Source organism: Epinephelus lanceolatus, chromosome 10, assembly GCF_041903045.1.
Source record: "Epinephelus lanceolatus isolate andai-2023 chromosome 10, ASM4190304v1, whole genome shotgun sequence".
Classification (NCBI taxonomy): domain Eukaryota; kingdom Metazoa; phylum Chordata; class Actinopteri; order Perciformes; family Serranidae; genus Epinephelus; species Epinephelus lanceolatus.
This window is the reverse complement of record NC_135743.1, coordinates 921,059-946,665: the sequence shown is the minus strand read 5'-3', so window position 1 is coordinate 946,665 and position 25,607 is coordinate 921,059. Positions and strand designations below refer to the sequence as shown.

The 25,607-nt window shown below is 45.4% G+C and overlaps 1 protein-coding gene across 2 annotated transcripts; it reads right to left on the bottom strand.

The window, feature by feature from the left end:
- Positions 1–1,002: 1,002 nt before the first annotated feature.
- Positions 1,003–24,628, bottom strand: LOC117265614 (soluble guanylate cyclase 88E-like). Of its 2 annotated transcripts, none has more exons than XM_033640189.2 (17): positions 24,510–24,628; positions 24,008–24,184; positions 22,471–22,603; positions 18,778–18,952; positions 17,550–17,641; positions 16,489–16,746; positions 16,034–16,178; positions 15,375–15,503; positions 15,167–15,287; positions 12,618–12,747; positions 12,098–12,244; positions 10,339–10,485; positions 10,013–10,169; positions 4,689–4,798; positions 4,193–4,282; positions 2,276–2,394; positions 1,003–1,561 (listed from the first exon to the last, which is right to left on the bottom strand). In XM_033640189.2, exons 2-17 carry the CDS (start codon positions 24,133–24,135, stop codon positions 1,192–1,194), a joined length of 2,451 nt encoding a protein of 816 aa, XP_033496080.1. In that variant the 5' UTR covers positions 24,136–24,184; positions 24,510–24,628; the 3' UTR covers positions 1,003–1,191. The 2 variants fall into 2 exon arrangements, with proteins under 2 accessions (XP_033496080.1, XP_033496081.1); XM_033640190.2 differs by having other exon boundaries at positions 15,375–15,500.
- Between the last annotated feature and the right edge of the window lie 979 nt (positions 24,629–25,607).

Sequence of the window (25,607 nt, the reverse complement as noted above, 5' to 3'; positions counted from 1 at the left end):
ACTTAAAGGAACAGTGTGTCAGATACTTCTTCCTAGTCAGAATTCATTCAGTGTTTAAGGTTCAGGAGCTGAATTATCCTCAGAGGTCTCTTCCTCTCAGAGACACACACACCAGCTGATTTACAGCAGGAAACACTCTGAAGGAAAATCTGTGTTTCTCCGACGCTGCTCGTCTTCTAACGACAGTGGCCGAAGCAAAAATGTGAAAGATATAAATGGTCATTTTAAAGGTCCCGACACACCGAGCAGATGGTGGGCTGTCGGTCAGTGTCAACCGGTGTTTGGTCAGTGACTACCGGCGTCAGACACCAACGAAAAAAGCCGTGCTTTCACGTCGGCATGACATGTGGCCCGTCGGTAAATGACCTCCCTCTGACAGTCAGCTGAGCTCAGGTGAGGAGCAGAGGAGCGTCAGTGAGTAAAGGAGGAGCTAAAGTCCAGAGGGAGTGAGACCAAACCAACTTGTTCCATGAGGTCAGATTATTTTTCTCTTCAGCAGAAACGTTTCCTGATGGTTTGTGTTATTGTTCACTGGTGCACGGTAAATATGCTCTGATTGTGTTGTTCATGTGCTAACTGGCTAACTAGCATCAAGACGCTCTTCCTGTTGATGAATACAGACGACCGCCGACTGCTGCTGTGGAGACTTATTTCCTCTCAGCAGAATGGACGAGCTGATTGGTCGTCAGCTGTCACAATGTGTTCATGTGCAACTTTTTGGCCAGGACACGGCAACGTGAGGTGATGTAACAGCCGGCTTTTGTTGTCGCTACTTCCTTGAGGTGTGTTTGGTGTGTCTGAGCCTTTAAGGAGATGAAAACACAATGATTCTTATTCTCAGCTGATTAAACACTAAAGAAAACAGACTCATTTTAAATCCTCCACACTGGACCTTTAAATGCAGTGCATCCTTTATCAGCAGACAACATAAGTGCACCCAGTCATGAAGCATCTGGAGCCTTAAATGTTGCACAAACTTTACCTTATTAAAACAAGCAGACGTTAATGGAGAATGTTTAATTATTGTTGCCATATAATTCATATTTTTATCACGAGCCTTCAGCATGATATGACATCAGAATGCAGATCATCACTGAGCATAAATGTTGATTAAACTTTGAGGATATTTTCAGCATCACTTCTTCGTTCCATGTCGCAGTCGTCTTGTGACCTCACGCTCGGACCGTGCGCTCACAGGATGGAGCAGGAGGCGCTGCGCATGGGCAGGTTGGCGGGCAGCTTGGCGTACTGCTGCCTGAAGCTGTTCCTCTTCATGCTCAGTAAAGGACCCGGGTTCTCCAGGCCGTCTGCAGGTGACGAAGACTCCGGCCTCGTGTTTCCTTGGGCCACCTCCAGCTTGGCCATCTTGTTGTTTTTAGTCTTTTTGGCTTTCTCCCTCTCCTGCGGCTCGGCTGACGTGGCGGTGGGCTCGTTGGCGGCCTCTGGTGGGGGCAGGGCGTCCAGGGGGAGGTCGCTGGGGCTCGGCTTCCCTTCAGCTTGCTCCTCGTTGCTGGTGATGTGGAAGTTGGAGCCCAGGTGTTTGGCATTGGTGCTTGTGGAGCTAGTGAAGTTAAACATGAGTGAAGCTTCTTAGTGATTTACAGAAAGACATAAAAAACATTGATTTCAAGGTAAAGTTTTATGTCTGGCCCCGAGGAGGAAGGAGGAGGAGGAGGAGGAGGAGGAGGGGAGCTGTGAAGACGCTGTGGTCTCAGAGAGCATTTATTCCTGCCCTACAATCATGTGCTCTTCCAACAGCTACAGAGATCCGTCCTCAGAGTGACGCTATTTCACCTCATTTCAACAGAATCAGAAGATTTATAATCCCTCTGCAGATCAGCATCATTTCCTGTCTCCTCTCTAAACCTCAAACACATCATGTTTGAATCTGCAGTGGGGACCAGGTGATTTATGTAAAGTGCCATAATCCTCGCTTGTCTTATGAATCAGTGTGAAAGGCTGCTATCAGACTGAACAAATGTTTTGGTGGTGCTGTGTTGCCAGTTCTGTCTCGCCCTGTTTTGTTTTGTGTTGCTTCAGTGAGCAGACGGTTGCTCTGCCCCATCGGGCTGAAAACTTTGTTTTCGGTAGTCAGCATGACTCCTGGAGACAAACAAAAGCACCTAACACAGCCTCTCAGTTTGCTTTCTGTCTGCTGCTGCAGGGGGCAGTGAGCACGGCTCTGACTGAATCAACGGGGGGCGTCCTAAGTTGGCGCTGCGTGCAGGAGGAGAGCGCCGCTCTGATGCTGACTGCTCTCCTTTTGTCTACTCACCCATTAGAGCTCTTGTCCTCAGAGTCTTTCTGCTCGCCGCTGTAGCGCAGCTCGGCCGGGGTCTTGAATGATAGATCTTTCTTTCCTTTCAGCCAGTAGGTCTTCATGTAGCCTTTACCCTGAGGAGGATGAGGAGGAGGAGGAAGAGTATTGATCAGACATACTGTGAATGTATGTTGGAGAGAACATTTCATCCTCAGTTCATCAATATTCAGACACTCTGGGTCCTGTTTGAACAATCTATAGCTGACAGTCTAAAGTGTATTCAGGGTGTCTCCAGCTCCACCTGTCGTAGCTGAGCTGTGTTTAATCTGAGCACAAAGTGCAGCACAGAGGTGAGGTGGGGGGGGGTTGTTGGGGGGGGACCTCTTGCAGACAGCTGCAGGACATCACAGCTTCTGTTCTTCTAAAGTAAGAACTACAACAGCAACAACATTCATTCTTTATGCAGCAGAAAGCTGAGGCTTCTGTCGTCACCGTCATCATGTCATGGCGTTTTGCCACTTTACCTTACGGGTTGTGCATACGTTATTATGCCGGTATGTTCCTGTAATAGCTATGGGAGGTCGTTGTTTGCGTAATCCTGTACATATACTGATCTAAAATAAAAACCACAGTAGCTACAGCATTTAATCTTTTCTCAGCAGAAACCTGTGGCCTCTGTCATCACGTTGTACACATGTGATACATAACATACGTCATGCAGGGGAACATGAACATCTGCTGTTTTTGTGGTTTCCATTGTTTCTTGAGCGCATCAGTTCTCAGGATGAGACCTTCATCATCCTCTTCAAATATGAAGGTGGACTCTTCATCTGCAGGACCCCCACGACTTCACTGCAGAATCTTTGCACTGATGTCAGCGCCCTCAAACATCTGCACCAATCCAGAGTAACTGTTTTACCAGCAATCTTCACAATGTCAGAGTCACCAGCTGTCACCATCATCATCATCATCATCATCACTCACTGACTCAAACCACCCCACCCCCGCCATTTTAAAAAACTTGCATCATCCAGTTAAATGGAGCTGATATCATGCTAACAGTGTCGTGGCTTCCTGAAGCACCAACACCTGTGAGATTATTTCAGACTCGTCTGTGACTGTTCAAACACAAGAAACATGAACAAAAACTTCATTTTGAACGACAAAATAAAGTTTTTATTTTAACTCTCCTTCACAGAGTGAGTAAAATGGCAGGTTCTGCTCAAATGTGTGGTCACATGACCAGTTGTTTCTGTGGTTGCCTAGAAACAACTGGCTTCAATCACCACACTCTGCCCTGCAGGTTTTAGGGACATGAAGCGTGTGAAGATTCTCCAGGAAGTGACATCACAATGAGAAAAAATATCAGTATAAGCACTGGTGGACCGTTTCTACTGCAGAGTTCAGAGGGTTAATGACGGATTAATTTGCACACCTGCAGCCCGTGTGTGTGTGTGTGTGTGTACAGATGATGTGAACCTGCCTGTGTCGACGTGTCTTTCTGAATAATTTGTCTTTTAAATCACAGCGAGACACTCCACCAGTCTGACTGCAGGTTTCTGTTGCTCTCACACACAGATACACACACACACACACACACACACACACCCCTGACCTCACCTCATCTTAAGACCTGTGTGTGTGTGCACAGATGGACACAAGTATATTTGCTTCCAACACAACATGGCTGCTGGCTGAGTAAATGACAACTGCATCAGTGACAGTGATGCTTTGCTCTGCTCCACTCCAAAGACTGTGTGACTGTCAGAACTGGCTCAAGATAATATTTTCAGTAAAACAGTCTCTCTGTCTTCAGATTACACACCTCATCTTTGAATAAAGAGCGACCGGCGTGGCACAGCCTGACATGTAAAGCTTGTCTCTCTCAGTGGATGATGGAGAATCAGAGTGTGTCTGATGTGATCCACTCACCTTCACAAAGATCTTCCCCCGCTCCTCGATGATGTAGGGCTCATGTTCCAGGTGGTCTTTGGTGGTCTGACTGATGTGGATCTGCATGCCCTGCTCAGACAGACACAGCTGATGCTAAAGCTGAAGATCCAAACACACAAACTGAACACATTCAGCTGACTGGACTCTGAGCTGAGACTTTAATCAGGCTGTTTTTACAGCACAGAGGAAATGAAACCTCCCTTTAATGTTTATATTTGATCATAAAACAGATTTTCCTCCAAACATGACATTAACTTATATTACTGAGAGTAATGGAAAGCAAATGAATTGATTTGCCTGTTGCATTAAGTAAAAAGCAGCGTGCACAGCGGCGTCATTAAACAGAAAATGGTTCCTTCAGTAATCAGCCTGAGTCTGACTGAGGGAGTCGTGCTGCACTTATTTATCCTGCTGCCGTGGGTGATTTAGCTCGTGGTGCTGGGCGGCAGCTTGGTAAATATGTTAGTGTAGTCACCACTCCGTTGCTCTCCATCCTGGAGGCTGTGTTCACTGTGTCCCCGAACAGACAGTAGCGAGGCATCTTCAGACCCACCACGCCCGCCACCACCATACCTGAGTGAATACCTGAGAGAGGGAAACCAAACATCAGCTGTTTATTCACAGACACTGCCTCAGTCCATCTTTAACTGCAGCGACTGTCAGATGTTCCTCACAGACGGAACTGCTCTGCATCTGCTGCAGGTATTTAGCCAGCAATTATCCTGATCCTTAAAGGTCCATCACACCCTCACTGTGACCTCGTCACATGTCCACGTTTGGTCATTAACATATGACGTCCAAGGTACCCTGGGTGTGTTGGTTGTTGACGTTCTGGGACGCCATGTCAACTTCAGCCTGTTACATGCATTGTCTGTTTTCAAAATACACTTCTGTTTTCACAGGAAATGTACAGTTTGATACAGTCTCTTTCAAAATAAAAGCACTACATCAGTACAACACCACCAACTGATGTTTATTTACTTCAACAACACACACACGTGGTTACGTTTAGCCAACACACACACGTGGTTACGTTTAGACGACACACACACGAGGTTACGTTTAGACGACACGCACACGTGGTTACGTTTAGCCGACACACACACGAGGATACATTTAGCCGACACACACACGAGGTTACATTTAGCCGACACACACACGTGGTTACGTTTAGCCAACACACACACACGAGGTTACATTTAGCCGACACGCACACAAGGTTACGTTTAGCCAACACACACACGAGGTTACATTTAGCCGACACACACACGAGGTTACGTTTAGCCGACACACACACGTGGTTACGTTTAGCCAACACACACACATGGTTATGTTTAGCCAACACACACACACACACACACACACACACACGTGGTTACGTTTAACCAACACACACGGTTACATTTAGCCAACACACACACGTGGTTACCTTTAGCCAACACACACACGTGGTTACGTTTAACCAACACACACATGGTTATGTTTAGCCGACACACACACGAGGTTACGTTTAGCCGACACACACACGAGGTTACGTTTAGCCGACACACACACGAGGTTACGTTTAGCCGACACACACACGAGGTTACATTTAGCCGACACACACACGTGGTTACGTTTAACCAACACACACACGTGGTTACCTTTAGCCAACACACACACGTGGTTACGTTTAACCAACACACACATGGTTATGTTTAGCCGACACACACACGTGGTTACGTTTAACCAACACACACATGGTTACATTAAGCCAACACACACACGTGGTTACATTTAGCCAACACACACACGTGGTTACGTTTAGCCGACACACACATGGTTATGTTTAGCCAACACACACGCGTGGTTATGTTTAGCCGACACACACACGTGGTTACGTTTAGCCGACACACACACGTGGTTATGTTTAACCAACACACACACATGGTTATGTTTAGCCAACACACACACACACACACACACGTGGTTACGTTTAACCAACACACACGGTTACATTTAGCCAACACACACACGTGGTTACCTTTAGCCAACACACACACGTGGTTACGTTTAACCAACACACACATGGTTATGTTTAGCCGACACACACACGAGGTTACGTTTAGCCGACACACACACATGGTTACGTTTAGCCGACACACACACGAGGTTACGTTTAGCCGACACACACACGAGGTTACATTTAGCCGACACACACACGTGGTTACGTTTAACCAACACACACACGTGGTTACGTTTAGCCAACACACACACACACACGTGGATACGTTTAGCTGACACACACACGTGGTTACGTTTAACCAACACACACATGGTTACATTAAGCCAACACACACACGTGGTTACATTTAGCCAACACACACACGTGGTTACGTTTAGCCGACACACACATGGTTATGTTTAGCCAACACACACGCGTGGTTATGTTTAGCCGACACACACACGTGGTTACGTTTAGCCAACACACACACACACACACACACACACATGGATACGTTTAGCTGACACACACACGTGGTTACGTTTAACCAACACACACATGGTTATGTTTAGCCGACACACACACGTGGTTACGTTTAGCCGACACACACATGTGGTTACATTTAGCCAACACACACACACATGGTTACATTTAGCCAACACACACACGAGGTTACATTTAGCCGACACACACATGGTTATGTTTAGCCGACACACACACGAGGTTACGTTTAGCCGACACACACACATGGTTACGTTTAGCCGACACACACACGAGGTTACGTTTAGCCGACACACACACGAGGTTACATTTAGCCGACACACACACGTGGTTACGTTTAACCAACACACACACGTGGTTACGTTTAGCCAACACACACACACACACGTGGATACGTTTAGCTGACACACACACGTGGTTACGTTTAACCAACACACACATGGTTACATTAAGCCAACACACACACGTGGTTACATTTAGCCGACACACACACGTGGTTACGTTTAGCCAACACACACACACACACACACACATGGATACGTTTAGCTGACACACACACGTGGTTACGTTTAACCAACACACACATGGTTATGTTTAGCCGACACACACATGTGGTTACATTTAGCCAACACACACACACATGGTTACATTTAGCCAACACACACACGAGGTTACATTTAGCCGACACACACACGAGGTTACGTTTAGCCAACACACACACGTGGTTATGTTTAGTCGACACACACACGTGGTTACGTTTAGCCGACACACACACGAGGTTACGTTTAGCCGACACACACACGAGGTTACGTTTAGCCAACACACACACGTGGTTACGTTTAGCCAACACACACACACACACACACACACACACACACACGTGGATACGTTTAGCTGACACACACACGTGGTTACGTTTAACCAACACACACATGGTTATGTTTAGCCGACACACACACGTGGTTACGTTTAGCCAACACACACACGTGGTTACGTTTAGCCGACACACACACGTGGTTACATTTAGCCAACACACACACACATGGTTACGTTTAGCCGACACACATACGTGGTTACGTGTAGCCAACACACACACGTGGTTACATTTAGCCAACACACACACATGGTTACGTTTAGCTGACACACACACGTGGTTACATTTAGCCAACACACACACACATGGTTACGTTTAGCCGACACACACACGTGGTTAGTTGTAGCCAACACACACACGTGGTTACATTTAGCCAACACACACACACATGGTTACATTTAGCCAACACACACACACATGGTTACGTTTAGCCGACACACACACGTGGTTACGTGTAGCCAACACACACACATGGTTACATTTAGCCAACACACACACACACATGGTTACGTTTAGCCGACACACACACGTGGTTACGTTTAGCCAACACACACACGTGGTTATGTGGAAGTACAGGAAGTGAACACTGGCCTCCTGGGTGAAAGTTGGCGGTCGTTGGACCCATCCACCACCCCTCCCACTCGCCCTACTCTGACTTCAGCCATCATAACTTTCGTTGTTGTCTGGCCGTGTTTCTGCCTGACGCTGCTAGGCACCATTAAAAAATCACGGTGACCGGCCGTGCATGGTGCTGATGTGATGTGCCGACGTTTTTTTTTGTCAGTGTCTGACGCCAGAGGTCACTGACCAAGCACCTTTAACATCTTCCAGGTCACAGTTCATGTATTTGACCTTTGGACTCCACTTTATTTGATCTGCCTGCAGTCCCGTCATGCTTTTTTCCACTTCTCATTGATAATGAATGAGACTCATATTTTTGTCACATGGTGGTCAGGCCTCTGATGTGTCTGCTGTGATTATTTTATGTGCTTTGTTGCTTTTATATCGTCTTTGATGAATCTAATCTTCCAGTACAGGAGCTAAACAGTGCGTCTGTGGACGGGGCTGCAGCAGAGCCACCTGTAAGAATCAGCATCAGTGATAGTGAAGGCTGTATCTGAATATTTTCACAGCTTTACGTCTCACACTAACTGATGGAGGCAGCAGTGGATCAGCAGCTCAGTGTTCTTAAGGTAAACTGACTGTTTTGTCAGAGGAGTCTGGAGGCTTTAATATAACGGCCTCAGTTGCTTGGTGGGTGGAAATTTCAGACCCTGATGTCAATGCTACTAAAGTGACATAGTTGATGAGCTGACTCTGTCATCAGGAGGTGGAGGAGATGGTGTGACGCCTCAGAGAGATGCCTGCCAAGCTGCAGACTGCTGCTCAACACCAACAAACATCAGTGGTTGTATTTTAGTGAGACATGGCTGCGTTTCCAGCAGAGACTGACTGACCTTTCTTAACCATTACCAAGTAGTCTTTGTGCCTAGACATGACCACATGCTAACCACAGCGTTGTTGAAACATAATGTTGCCCCACATAATAACATACAAATGTATCTGTGGTTTGGATTAACATATAACTCCAACATTTACTCTGAGCTGAGCTGAGCTGGTTCATCCTGAGGACTCAACAGATCCAGCTTTGACTGGAAAGATCTATTTTCTCTGCCACTGGACAAACTGAGTTTTCATGAACGCAATGTTTTCCTCAGGTGTTTAGAATCAATATTGGAGACCTGTCGAGGAATAACCTTCAAGCCCTGTGCATGCTGGGAAAGGCTCCAGCCCCCAAAGACCACGATCCAAATAAATGGATGAAAGGATGTTTAACCTCCCCACTCTGTGTGTGTGTGTGTGTGGCTTCCCCGGGCCTGAACACAGCGTTATGACTTATTTGTATCAGTTACAGACCACATGATCGTAGTGTCAGATACAGTTAGTGCCAGCTGTCATTAATGTCAAATGATTTAATGCTCCTTAAATTTAAAATACTGAGGCACCTCAACAGTCTAATGGTCTCAGGTCTTAAAATGATTTCACGACATGTTAAACACAGTGAGAGACATACTGATGATAGAAACATGATCCATGTTGAGACAGTCTCTTCTTCAAAGACATCAGCTGTTAGGGTTGATGTCAGATGTCAGAACAGCGCCCACTGGTGACAGGAAGGAAACAGTGTCTGGATGTGTGTGCTTTCCCTGGATCCTCTGAGTGAGGAGAAATCTTTTCTGTTGTTTCCCCAGAATCTCAACATTAAACCTTTGGCGCTGTCAGTGAGAGGTGTCAGAGTGGTCAGGTGGATAAAAAGCTCGACCTGGACGTGTGTGAAGTGACAGGGATCAAGACACTGAGTCAGTGACGGCTGTCTGACCCTGAGCTGTGACCTCCTCCTGATGGCAACAAACTACAGAAACAAACTGAAGCTGCTCACCGACTCTGATCTGGATGTTGTCTCCGGTGGACGGGTCTTTAAGGTGGTCGATGGAGCTCAGCATGTCCAGGGCCATGTCGCAGATATGGTGTGCGTGAAAGGTGGTCTTGTTGGGCACGCCGGCCACCACCATGTAGGCGTCACGAATCGTCTCCACCTGGACAGAAAGGACAGAGGTGATGTCCACACTGTGATGAGAGAGTGAACTTTAACTGGACTGTCGGACTGGACGGACTCCGTCACCAGCAGACATGAATACGTCTCTGAATGTCAGCTGACAGGAAGTGAGTCACACACAGATTCATGACGCTGCGCTGCTCTATGACCTTGTAGACGTTGTGTTTCTCGCTGAGCGTGTCGAAGACGATGTAGATCTCATTGAGCATGTCCACCACCTGCATGGGTGTGATGTGGATGCAGATCTCGTTAAACTTGACCACGTCGCTGAACAGGATGGTCACATCTGGAAACACCTGCGAGACAGACAGACACACAGACAGCATAGTGAGAAATGAACAATACAGACTGTATTACAGTGTTTATCTACAGTAACGTCCAGGTAGAGCGCCATCACTTCACGTACATCAAATCAAACGGTGCTGAGCAAGTGCTGCATCATTTGGTTTGTTTTTAGTCACCTGAGAAAAAGCCCAACAAAATAAATCAGTATCATAATATAGAATATTTTCACTGCTTTACCTTTCTGTCAGTCGGACCACCATGTTTAACTATACTTCTTTAAATGTTACAGTTACGGCAGAAAATAACAGAAATCAACAAGTTTCCACAGCTGAAATCAGTTGTCTTCCTGGACGGGTTTATTGTTGTCAGCGTGACGTCGCAGTGAGTCGGTCTTTACTCTGCAGGTGTTTCTACCACAGAGAGAAGCTCGTGAGTTTCTCAGGTTCCTTCAGTCATTAAATTAGATGATTGTTGTTGTTGTATTTAGTGTGGACAGATATTTACTCTTGGTTTGTCTGAGGTGATGTCTTCGAGCTGCTGTGAAGCTGCGCCTACTTGGGACAACAAAACAGTTTGTCATGGGTGCGTCAGACAAACAAAGGGCAGTAGAATAGACACCTGCAGACTGATGTCACTGGGCTACAATTATATTGAAAAAGGTCCACAGACTGAGATCAATGCGGAAATATTCAGACATCTGTGCACAAAAGAAGGTGCTCAAAATGCACAAAGTCATTGTTTGTGGTGATGTCATTTGTAGTTTATCTTGTGATGCTGGATGTTTGGGAAAGACCTGCTGCACAGTAACCAGTCTGCTGCTTTTATCTATAGTTGTCTTCTGGTGTTGTAACACACGCATGTTGGAACAGTGTCTTTATCCATGTGTTTTTATTTTGCACATTGGGACAGGAGGAAGCACAGTTTTGATCTGCCGTGCACGCCTCATGTTTAAGGTCTTTAATGACACTAAAATTGATCTTTATCTTTCCCTTCATGTCGGCCTCTGAAGCTCCAGTGTGTTGGAGTCAGATGGATATATTGGCAGAAATTAAATATCACAGTAGCATCACAAAATCACTTTTTTTGTGAATGAGTGTTTCCTGATGTGAATCAGCTGGTGTGTGTGTTTCTGAGAGGAAGAGACCTCTGAGGATAATTCAGCTCCTCAACAGTCAACACTGAAGGAATTCTGACCAGGAGAAGTTTCAGCTGGTTGTAATCTGTAATCTGTAATCTGTAATCCTCACTGACAGACACCACTAAATCTCCCTCAACCTGGCACACTGCTCCTTTAACATCTTTGGACCACGTCTGATCTCTCTCTGTGTTTCTCTCACACAGCTGCTGCGACTGAGGCCAAATCTTGTTTTGCTGTTTGTCACAAACTTATTTTGCCGGTGAGAAAATGTCACCGAGCTAAAAGCACTGTTGCCTGGCTGACCACTGGCGTACTTTAAATGCTTTAAATGTGCTTCCTGTGAGTGAAGTGGGTCTAAGTTCACTCATCATGTTCCAGGATCACAGTGAAACATCTGCAGCCTCTGTGCAGCCTTCATAATTCAGACGCTCTCATGTCTGTGTGTTTTGAGAGCAGCTATCAATGTTGGCGGCGCTGCCTCGTACCTGGCACGTCTCCAGTGCGGTGATCCCCTTCCTGAGGCGGTCAGCCACAGCTTTAGGGATCATGGCGTACAGCAGAGAGTCTCCTCTCTTCTTCTCCTCGTCCAGCTTCTTGATGATTTCCTGCAGCTGAGCGTATTTTTGTTGCTCCTGGAGGATCAGAAACGGGACAGAAGAGTCTACAGTTACAGTCTCACCTCTCTTAAAGCTCAGAAATCCCTCTTTGCCTTCTCTAATCCTCTTAATCCACATTTCTGCTGCATGACTGAAGTGGATTTAATGGCTGAAATCAATCCGGCAGCAGAGCTTCCACCTGGGCTCACCTGGTCAGGCTGCTTGATGGAGACAACTGGCACCTCTTACAGTCTGTGCACTCAGCGTGTCTCATGAAACCACTTGTGTCTGAATCACACAAGTCTTATTTCACTACATTTCATACACTGCCCTCTGCTCTGTGATTTGGTACTTGGTGATTTGGTATGCTCGATCCCTGCACACTCAGGATTCAGCAGCTTTTCATCACCTGGTCGAGCGCCAGCTGCAGCTCAGCCGACTGTTGTGTCCCGGCCAGAATCAGCTCTCTGCTGGAGTCGTGCAGGTTCAGGTCGTTCACGTACACGCCCATCTTTATCATGTCCTCCACCGTCTCGATGCTGCAAGAACCAGGGGAAGAAATAGAGATATAAATGTGGGAATATAAATGAATTCAGTGAATTAGACTAATGAATCCAAAGTGAGATCTGATTTAACAGTGGAAGAGTTTGGTGATAAATATACTAGGAGGCAACAAACAGACTGAGACGTATTTAACTGTAGTAAAGTCAGTAAAAGAGTTTCCAATACTCAGACAGGTGAACACACTGATGTTCCTTAACTGTGGGCTGGTGAAAAAACAAATGTCCTCTGCTGTCATGGCACACATGGTACATTTACCAGAATCCATTACTCTGTTTCCACAGTATTAATGTCATCAGTACAACAACATACAGCAGCCATGATAATCTGCACGCACACACTCTGTCCCTCCTGAGTTTGACTGATTCTCACCTTCTGCTGAATTCAGATTGTTAAACATTAACACCTTTTTCTAAATTAAGCAATTAAGCAGATGTTAATTAAACGAAACACGTTTCACAACAAAGCAAAGGAAGGAAGGAAGGAAGGATGGAGGGAAGGAGGGAAGGAAGGAAGGAAGGAGGGAAGGAAGGAAGGAAGGAAGGAAGGAAGGAAGGAAGGAAGGAAGGATGGAGGGAAGGAGGGAAGGAAGGGAGGGAGGGAGCGTGATGAAGCCTCCTGAACAGATGATGTGTTGGTGTGAAACAGATGGATGATGAGTGTCGAGTTCAGCAGCAGCACAAATGAAACAGGAAGCTCTCTGACGACAAAGATACTGTAAGACTTCAATTAAAAGTCTCGTCCCGTTTACGAGCCCAATGTAGTGACACATTCTGACAAGTAAACGTCTGATTCAATCAGAGGCCTGGTCTGTTTGCCAAGCAGTTCTTTATATAGAAGTTTTGTGGATGTATAAAACCAGGATGTTGACTACCCACCTGAGCTAATGTTAGTTTGCTGCTTAGATCACACAAACAAATGTTTAAACTTCTGTCAGTATGGAGATGCTACACATTGTTAGCTTGGTTAGATTCTTCACAGTTCAGTCATTCAGTTCATTTTACTGAAACCTTGAACACCAGACAATAATTCATTCAGATTTACCGTCATGACAAAAAAAACAAAATGGTGACTCTCTACGTTTCCTCTGATGAGGTCATAAACGTGTCCGCTCCTTGATCACCCTGTAAGTTATTACTCTTCCTTCAGTCTGTAAGAGTCCTCACATCAAAAGACTCAAAAGACTTTTTCATAAAAAAGAATCCAAGTTGTTCAGTCACGTCTGCATAATCTTGGTGACACTGTATCCTCACCAGTGCTTCTCCCATGTGGAGTCCCTCAGGGTTCTGTTGTCGGGCCAGCTCTATTCTGCCTCTACTATGCCGATGACACTCACATTTACCTGCCCTTGAACCAGAAAAATTCACTAAAACACTATTGAACTGCCTGCAGGATGTTAAATCCTGGATGGCCCTGAACTTTTGTTTTTTGGACCCAGTGGTGTCTGTGATGTATCACGTATCGACTTGGGCTCCCTGGAAGCATACATAAAACCTACTGCAAAAAAATTGGGTGTGGTATTTGACAATAATTTTAAATTTGATAAACAGATAAATTTGGTTGTCAAATCCAGCTTCTTCCAGCTGAGGCTTTTATCTAAAGTGAAGCCCTTTTTACCTTTTAGAGATTTGGAAAAGGTCATACATGCTTTTATTTCATCTCAGCTTGACTATTGTAATGGCCTTCATGTTGGTATTAGCCAGGCCTCCCTCTCACGCCTGCAGCCCGTCCACGATGCTGCAGCTCGTCTGTTAACAGGAGCACGGAAGCGTGAGCATATCAGCCCCACATTGGCCTCACTCCACTGGCTTCCTATTCGTTTTAGAATTGATTTTAAAATGTTATTATTTACCTACAAATCTCTGAACGGGCTGGCTCCACCCTATGACCCTGTCTCTCGGACCTCTCACAGCAACATGTCCCCTCAAGGTCACTCAGGTCTGCTGACCAGTTGCTTCTGGAGGTCCCACGATTAAGGCTGAAGCACAGGGGAGACTGTGCTTTTGCAGTAGCAAACCCTAAACTAGCTGCATATTAGCCTGGCCCCTCCTTACCTGTTTTTAAATCACGACTTAAAACACACTGGTGAGATCTGCACTTTACTGAGAGCACTGTTTCTGCTGACATTTGAACATGTGCAGGCTCTGAGGGTCTGACTGACTGTGTTTGAGCCAGCGTTCATTAGAGGAAGTTCAGTATTTGGCTTCATGTTTCAGACGAATATGCTTCTTAGTCTTTGTCGCATTTTAGTCATTTCTATCCTTCATAGTTTTAGTCAACGAAAATTCAAAAGGTTTCTCGTTTGCGTCAAAGAAAAGGATCTTTGATGAAAGGTTTTGTCATAGTTTTCGTCAACGTAGTGAAGAGACGGCGTGAGTGCGCGGGCTGTGGTCTTACATGGGTGTCCCCAGGAAGATGAGGGAGTCCCACTGGGGGACGTACTTCATCTGGCCCTTCAGGTGCAGAGGTTTCTTCGGAGGCTCCCTCATGTCCTCAAAGATGGTCTCACAGCACTTCCCTGAGAAGAAGGATGAGGGTTAGGGTCAGGGGTCAGCAGGGCTGTGGCAGGTAGAAACATGGTGGTAAGAAGTGAAGGAGTTCTGACCGGTGACGGTCTGGAACGCCAGCAGCTCGATGTCTTCGCCTCCAGAGTTTGCAAAGCTGTTGTACTGAGTCAGAGGGTTGCTGTACTCCTGGTCTGTGCCCTTCATCTCCTCCACCGCCTTCGCCTCTGCTGGAGGGAGAGCAGCGGGGACAGTCAGGAGGGACGAACCAGGTTGGGAGTTAACGAGGACACAAACGTGGCGGTGAATTCTAATCACAGCAGAGTGAGGAGATATTACTAATTCATCAGTGCGTTATAAATTCAGTTCCTGTGTGCTCTCAGTGGTGATGCTCTGCATTATGTTTATCATGTTGCATTCTGACACATCACATGAAGATAAAAATGTGTTTGTCATTTCCTGGTTAAAGTGTCAGACCCTCAGGATGAATCCTGTCGTCTTTTATTCTGACGCTCACCTGCTGCAGTGTCTGTGTGTAAATCTGATTTAGAGGATTCAGCACAGTGAAGTGAACTTCATTCAGTCTGGCGTTATTTCCACCTGAAGAGACTCTAAATATTTTATTTAGCTCCGTCCAGATAAAATGACCTTGGACCGAACTGAGTGAGTGACTTGATGGACGTTTAGTGACCCCATCCATTTGAAATGAAGCTTTTTATACATAATACATTTGGACTGATTGAGATGGAGAGACGGGTACCTCTCTCCTCTTCCCTCTTCGCCTTCTCGTTGTCTTCCTTCTCCTCCGGCTCCTCTGTGCTCAGTTTGGGGATGTTGACCTTCTGCTTGCTCTCCACCACCGCTTTGGACAGCAGCTCAAACACGTTGTTCAGGTGGGTGTAGATCTGAGGACACACAGAAGAGATGTTTCTGTAGCAGTGATTTCAGTCTCATAGGTACAACATTAATTCCAAAATGTTGGGACGCTGCGTGAAAGATATTTAATGTTCAAACTGATAAACTTGAAACAGGAGAAACAAAACACTGAGGAAGTTGTTGAATGCTCAGCAACACCTGGAATATTCAACAGGTTAATTACAACCTGCTGCAGAGTGAGTGGAGATTTACCAAAAACAATAAAGGTTATTGAACATTAAATGTCTCTGGACTGGATTCAGTGAGTAAACATTAAACATGAAGACTGAGCGTGCTCACGTTGTCCCAGCTGAACTCCAGCATGGGTCGAATCAGAGTGAACTCCTCGTTGACCTTTTTGCCCTGCAGGTCAGAGAAGACCTCTTTGAGGCCGTCACCGATGCGGTACATGGTCATGTCGCGGCGAAAGATGACGCTGAAGGGGAACATGTCGAAAAAGATGCCTCGCTTCATCGGCAGCTTCTCGTAGCCCGGCGCCGTCTTCTGCTGCGGCATGCGGTGTTTGAAGGCGGCGTTGTCGAAGTTCATCTTATAAACCTGGAGGAGCAGAGTCGAGTTTTATAACACTAGTCAGTCCGTTATTAAATGTTTCTGTCGTGCTTTGAACCAGGTCGTGTGGCAAGTATCTGTCTCAAAAACATCTGCACACATGTTGACAGGACCTAACAGAGACGAGTTACAGGACATTTGAGCCGTCAGGTCTCTGTTGAGAAGAGCTCAGAGCTTCTGTACCAAATCCTTTATATTTACAACTTGTTAATGTTCCAGAATCTGTTATTGATGAATCTCCCTCCTTCTAATAATCCTTCAGATCTCATGTTAAACATGTGACTTATCACTCTCTACAACTCATCCAGTCTGCAGGTACAAACATGATGTGCACTCTGCTGCTCACCATAAATATTGTCAATAGTTTATTTCTGATCTGAACAGCATTATTAAAGGGTTATAACTAGTCACTGGATACATCTGATTAACTCCTGATGAATGAAGCCGTATGAAGAAGTGACACCAAAACAAAGATGGATGCCATCATGGAGCTCATCAGCGACTGTATGATAATCAGTCTGGGCTTTATTGGACAGTGAAGTGCTCGCCGAGTGTTTCCACAGCAGGTACACCAGGCTGCACATTTCACATTCATCCTGCTGTAAATCCAGTTTACCCAGAGTCCCATCCCAATAAACACTTATCTCCATCCAATAAACACTTTCAGTCTGAGTGTAAACACAAACGGCGGCCGGCGGCTCATCGACCGTGATGGAGTCATTTCAGCGCTGATGGAACAGACAGCAGGTCAAGGTCAGACACACGACACTCAGCCTGAGCTGAGGACGTACCACATACGTCATCTTCTCCGTCTCCTCTTTGGACAGGATTTCCACTTCGATGTCTGTGTTGTAGAATTGGCGTCCCACTTGAGAGAGCTGTCCTGCAGAGACAATCACACACACACTGATCATGGACGTGTGGAGGTTGAGCTGAGGACAAATTCAGTCTGAGCAAACTTCACTTCACTGAGGCTCTGATTTGTTTTCTATCAGAGACTTTACCTGGACGTCTCAGCTCGTCTCGTGGCCACGCAGAGGTTATTGTACTTTTCAACACACCGTGCAGATTGTTCATACTGTACATAATGCTCATCACTCTCTGTGTGTTTTTCACTAAAATAACTTATTATTAGAAAGGAAGGAATTAAAAAGGTCAAACTTTTGATAATATAAAACTATTAACTATTGTTTCATTGATTTTCTTGATCTGATATTCACCTGTTATTCAGTATTTTTAAATTGAAGCTCCAGTGTGGAGGATTCAGGGAGTGAATTTAATCTCATCGTGTTTCCCTCAGTGTTTAATCAGCTGAAAATAAGAGTCGTTTTGTCCGTTCCCTCAGAATGAGACGTTGATATCTGCACAGGTGATGATAAGGTGTAAGGGTGGAAAAATTAAATCAGAATCAACACATTAAACAACTTGTCAGCACGCCGTCACCATGTGAACACGTTCCCTCTGGTCGGCAGTGAGGAAGAGTAGGCTGTATGTCTCAGGCCTTTATTGTGAAAGGTAAAAACCAAAAGAGTGAGGCTGTAATGTGACGATGAGGGAGACAGTTAGAGGTCTGGTGTGTTGGTTCAGACGACAGAGCATCTGTGTTTTTACTGAACCCCGTCAAATACCGGCGCTTGGTCAGTGACGTCCAGCGTCAGACAGTGACGAAAACAGCCGTCCTCCCACATCGGCATGATACGTGGTCGGTTGCTGTTATTGTTATATGGCAGCTGATCGGCGCCATGTCGAGACTCGAAGCACAGTTTTTTATCACATGACTATTTTGGTAGAAACATTAACCTGCGAGTGTGTCGGACACCTTTAAAGATTTAATCACTATCCAGCACTTGTTGGCACTTGGCGTGGGTCAATGTTGGACCCTGCCGCCATGTTCCTTCAACACATTCTCACTCCAGCTGTCACATGTCCACGTTTGGTCATGGACTGTCCACATCAACATATGACGTACCCAAAGTACCCTGGGTGTGTTGCTGTCGTACAAACCCTTCCTCTTCTTACCTTTAACGAACTGAGTGAAGCCCTTGCGTGTGCTGCGGTAGTGCAGCGTCAGGCTCGTCTCGCACTCCTCCTCCACGCAGAAGCTTGGCGGCTGAACTTTGGGGAAGGAGAAGCGAAAGTACTCGTGCAGGTTGTCCAGCTCGTTGATGAAGTCGCGCACATTTCGCCCCAAAACCTACGAAACATGGACGATGATGATGATGAAGATATTTAAATGGTAACTATGGTTTATATATATGATGAATGATTCGTTCATTACAGGAAGTTATTTGTCATGTTGTCAGAATATTTGGAAGTTAAAATCTATTTCAGTTTGTCTTCGGTGCAAAGTAGTCGTTGCTTTTGCGTTTCTGCATCGAACCTCCCAAAGCTCAGCTTCAACCCCACAGACACAGAAACAGACACAGACACAGAAACAGACACAGACACAGACACAGACACAGAAACAGACACAGACACAGACACAGAAACAGACACAGAAACAGACACAGACACAGACACAGACACAGAAACAGACACAGAAACAGACACAGACACAGACACAGAAACAGAAACAGACACAGACACAGACACAGAAACAGACACAGAAACAGAAACAGACACAGACACAGACACAGAAACAGACACAGACACAGACACAGAAACAGACACAGAAACAGACACAGAGACAGAAACAGACACAGAAACAGACACAGAAACAGAAACAGACACAGACACAGAAACAGACACAGACACAGACACAGACACAGAAACAGACACAGACACAGACACAGAAACAGACACAGAAACAGACACAGACACAGACACAGACACAGAAACAGAAACAGACACAGACACAGACACAGAAACAGACACAGACACAGACACAGACACAGACACAGAAACAGACACAGACACAGACACAGAAACAGACACAGACACAGAAACACAGAAACAGACACAGAAACAGAAACAGACACAGAAACAGACACAGAAACAGAAACAGACACAGACACAGACACAGACACAGAAACAGACACAGACACAGACACAGAAACAAACACAGAAACAGACACAGACACAGACACAGAAACAGACACAGACACAGACACAGAAACAGACACAGAAACAGAAACAGACACAGACAGACACAGAAACAGACACAGACACAGAAACAGACACAGAAACAGACACAGACACAGAAACAGACACAGACACAGTAACAGACACAGAAACAGAAACAGACACAGACACAGACACAGAAACAGACACAGAAACAGAAACAGACACAGAAACAGAAACAGACACAGACAGACACAGAAACAGACACAGACACAGAAACAGACACAGAAACAGACACAGACACAGAAACAGACACAGAAACAGACACAGACACAGACACAGTAACAGACACAGAAACAGACACAGACACAGAAACAGACACAGAAACAGAAACAGACACAGAAACAGACACAGAAACAGAAACAGACACAGACACAGACACAGAAACAGACACAGACACAGACACAGAAACAAACACAGAAACAGACACAGACACAGACACAGAAACAGACACAGACACAGACACAGAAACAGACACAGAAACAGAAACAGACACAGACAGACACAGAAACAGACACAGACACAGAAACAGACACAGAAACAGACACAGACACAGAAACAGACACAGACACAGACACAGTAACAGACACAGACACAGACACAGACACAGAAACAGACACAGACACAGACACAGAAACAGACACAGACACAGACACAGAAACAGACACAGAAACAGACACAGACACAGAAACAGACACAGAAACAGACACAGAGACAGACACAGAAACAGAAACAGACACAGAAACAGAAACAGACACAGAAACAGACACAGAAACAGACACAGACACAGAAACAGACACAGACACAGACACAGAAACAGAAACAGACACAGAAACAGACACAGACACAGAAACAGACACAGAAACAGACAGACACAGACACAGACACAGAAACAGACACAGACACAGACACAGAAACAGACACAGAAACAGACACAGAAACAGAAACAGACACAGAAACAGACACAGACACAGAAACAGACACAGAAACAGACACAGACACAGACACAGAAACAGACACAGACACAGACACAGAAACAGACACAGACACAGACACAGACACAGACACAGACACAGACACAGAAACAGACACAGACACAGAAACAGAAACAGACACAGACACAGAAACAGACACAGAAACAGAAACAGACACAGACACAGAAACAGAAACAGACACAGACACAGACACAGACACAGAAACAGACACAGACACAGACACAGAAACAGAAACAGACACAGACACAGACACAGACACAGAAACAGACACAGACACAGACACAGAAACAGACACAGACACAGACACAGACACAGACACAGAAACAGACACAGACACAGACACAGACACAGACACAGACACAGAAACAGAAACAGACACAGACACAGACACAGACACAGAAACAGACACAGACACAGACACAGAAACAGACACAGACACAGACACAGACACAGAAACAGACACAGACACAGACACAGACACAGACACAGAAACAGACACAGACACAGACACAGACACAGAAACAGACACAGACACAGACACAGAAACAGAAACAGACACAGACACAGAAACAGACACAGACACAGACACAGAAACAGAAACAGACACAGACACAGACACAGAAACAGACACAGACACAGACACAGACACAGAAACAGACACAGACACAGACACAGAAACAGACACAGACACAGACACAGACACAGAAACAGACACAGACACAGACACAGAAACAGACACAGACACAGACACAGACACAGACACAGACACAGAAACAGACACAGACACAGACACAGACACAGACACAGACACAGAAACAGACACAGAAACAGACACAGACACAGAAACAGACACAGAAACAGACACAGAAACAGACACAGACACAGACACAGAAACAGACACAGACACAGACACAGACACAGAAACAGACACAGACACAGAAACAGACACAGACACAGACACAGACACAGAAACAGACACAGACACAGACACAGACACAGGTTTTAATGAATTCATTAACGAGACATTTGTTTGGCATAAATATTTTTGAAAGTGAGGCTTTTTACTTCTTTTGTTCAGCTGTGTTTTGTTATAACAGTTTCGTCATGATATGTTCTTATTGTAGTCATTCAGAGATGTGAAACACTCCGTTTCCATGACGACAGAGAAAACTGATTTATATAAATCCCTGTAAACATGTCAGTGTGAGTGAAATGGTCCTGCAGTGAATGTGTCACAGTGGGACTAACACACCCAGATCATGTGACTCCTGCATGTATACAGTCAATCAGACCCAAACTGGCCGAGGCGCTCTGAGCATGCTCCACAGTTTCCGCCCCGGGCTTTGACCCTGAAGTCCAATAGCATTAAATGTGTAAGAGAAGAAGAAGCCGGTAACAACATGGAGAAATCTACATCCAGAGCCGTGACTTTTTGGACGGACCAAATGTACAGAGCTGTAAAGTTGTCCACCATGGTAGCAGTTAGCTGCTAGCTAACTGTAGCTAACTTGTTTGTCCATTGTTTGGTCTGTGACGTAATAGGTCAACAGGAAAAAGGTCCAATACTAACAAGCTGAAAGGGTCGTCACTGTGTCACCTTCAGGATCCGCTCGTATCCGTAGTTACCGATCCTCTTCACCATGTAGACCCCGAAGGCGTACATCAGCTCATCGTGGGTTTTTCCCAGAACCTCTCCTGCTGCCTTCGCCAGTCGCAGGATCAGATTGTCGCTGTAAAGAGGAAATGTTTTAGTTTTTACTCCACAACTATTATCTGAACAACTCAGGTGTTACTTTACAAAATAATGTTTTGCACTCAAACAAACTGAAACATGAGCACAGCTGAAGTGATCAGTCCATTAAACAGAAAATGAATCGGCAACTATTTTTATTTTTAATTTGTGATTTCTTTTAATGAAAAACATGTTTTAATCACCTGACCCGACTAAAACTAAATATATAAAAACTAAATATAATGATATAACTTAACGAAACTGAAGAGAAGTTGTCAAAGCTTAAATAAAAACTATATAAGAATTCAAAACTTTTCTGTACAAACGTGTGTTAACCGCGTCTCTTCACTAAATGTTGTCACAGCTGTTCATGACGTCGTGTTGAAGTTCATCGTCACAGTTCAACACATCATCACTCACTCGTCCACAGTTTCAACTGCAGAGTTCATAAAGTTATATCTGACCAAAGAATCAGTATTTCCTGACTCTGACACATTTTTACATTTTTCAGCTTTTCAGGTTTTGCACTGAGCGATAGTTGAAGCCAGTGATACTCAGTTTGAAGCCTGTGGGCCAAACCTGGCCCCTGACAGGGTGCTGGCTCGACCAGTCGTCCATTTGCTTTAATGTACTCAGAGTGCATTAACCCTTTGAAACCCGAGCACATTGGTTTGGCTTCTTTCAGAAAACATGAGACGAAGGCCACGAGCAGCCAAAGAAGAAATTAAAAACAAGAAAATAATTTTCTTTTCAAAAGAAAAGAAAAAGAAAGTTAAAATCAAACAAAGAAATGAGCTCAAAAATTCTAATCATTTGGTTTTAAATATGTTATAATAATAATCATAAATATGTTTTTTTCTGAGCTTTTTTTAAAACATTTATTTAATTCTATTAATTTGTCGCCCTCTGTGGAGCATGTCTCACCCAGCTGCTCATCGCCTTTGTTCCCTGTGTGTTTGAAATAAATCACACCGGTTTGTTTCAGAGGTTCAAAGGTTTGAATGCTTGTTAAAGGCGTCTGAAGGCAGCACAAGAAAAGTGACGTCACTCCAGATTTCAAAGGGTTAAAAAGCATCTAAAAAACAGAGGACCCCGCTGATAGAAGTCTGGGCCGAGCCCTGAAACTCCATGAGCCCTAGAGACGGCCCTGCGTACAGCTGTGAGGGGCTGCAGAGTGGACGGATGAATAAGTCTTTATTTATACATGTTACCTGATAGATACTATAAGAGTGGCCCCCGGCCCCCGGCCCCTGGCCTCCTGTCATTGTGCAGAAGTGGCCCCTGGGCAGAGCACGTTGTCAGGTCTCTGAGCTGCTACACGAGTATCCTCTGATAGTTTAATCAGACGCACAGTTTGTGTGCGCTCACACACACTGAATAAAGCTGATGTAGAGAAACCTACTTGTACATCTGGTGTCGAACAAACTTGAGGTGTGGGATCTCTGCTCGGTTCTCGATCAGTCTCCACACATCCTCTCCGTAGGACTCATTGATGTAATCGTTGACTGCTTCCAGGTACAGGCCGTACATCTTCAGAGGGTTGGAGACCTCCAGACCGATGCCCACGTTAACTGCTCAGCTGAGGAGACACAGAAGAAGAAGACATCACGCGTCATCAGCACTTTAAATCATCACAGCTGAAATCCACCCTGCTCTCAGAGGACTCATCTGTGGCTCCGGCTCCTTGTCAGATTAAAACAAGACATTATTTCTGTCAGAGCCTGAACGAGAGGCTGCTCCATCCACCTGCGTGTGTGAGAAGGAAATGTGCTTTCACCTGAGTCACACACAACCTCACGAACCCTCAGATGACCTCGTCAGACAGCAGCTACATGTGAGCACACAGCACATGGATTATTTCAGTATCTGTGGAGAGTGTAAAGGTGAAAGAGAAGTCTCCTTACCTGCAGTCCCTCAGTGCTGTGATGTCCTGCTCTGTCAGACGGTCAGTGCCGCAGCATCGCTCCCTGCTGAGAGCGCCCACCTGCAGCTGACATGTGCACTCTCCCCTGACACTTGGCTGTCAGGTCAACAGGTGACCTGGGCAGGAATAGCAGCAGCGAGGCGTGTTGGTGGCAGGTCGTGGAGAACATGTTTTTCAGCAGGCACACACACACACACACACACACACACACACACTGCGTCTCATCTGTGTGTGTGTGTGTGTGTGACTGTATATGGGAATCCCTTAAAAACACACATTTAGCTGGTGTGTTATGTAAACCGCAGCGCTCAGTGTGAGGCTCATTATCCAAAATTAGCCTGTTCTCCTTTGCAACAACTCATTAGGGCGACCAGGTTTCTCAGCTAATTACCTCAAATTAGCATAATTACGGTCAGGTGCTCGTTTAACTGACAGGCTCTGTGAGGAGATTGGCGTTTGAAAGGTTTTGTGTGTTTGTGAAGTGAAGCTGAATAAATCTCTTCACAACCTGCAGGCCTCCTGTTCACACTGACGCTCAGGGACGTGTAGAGAGAAGGGGGGGCTGAGGGCCCTCGAGCACCGGGCCCCCTTTGACCCCCTGATGTCCAACGTCCAGAGTCGAGACATCACATTGTGTTTTGTATGAAATCCAGTTCTGAAACAAACTGAAGGATCCTACTGAGCTTTATGTCTCTGTGCAGGTGATCGTCAGGACATGTTTCCTGTGCGTGTGACGTGTCCATGTTTCGCTGACATGTGTTCAACCACAAGGCCGTAATGCTAGTTTTTATTTAAAAAGGAGATCTGAGGTTAAAATATAAAATAATCATCTCTGACACGTCATAAAAAATCTCTCCTTCATAAGTCAGCTGACAGTTTCAGTGGATTTGTCTCATCGATGACTCTGAGTCTGACCTTACACAGGTTAACGTGACGTCACTGCACAGTTAGTGAGAACTAAAAAGGAAAGTGTCCTCAGACACACATTAATAATATTAATTATTATTATATAATATAATCCCCTCCCCCACTCATAACATACTAATATTGAGATCATGAGCAGACAAATATCAGCAAT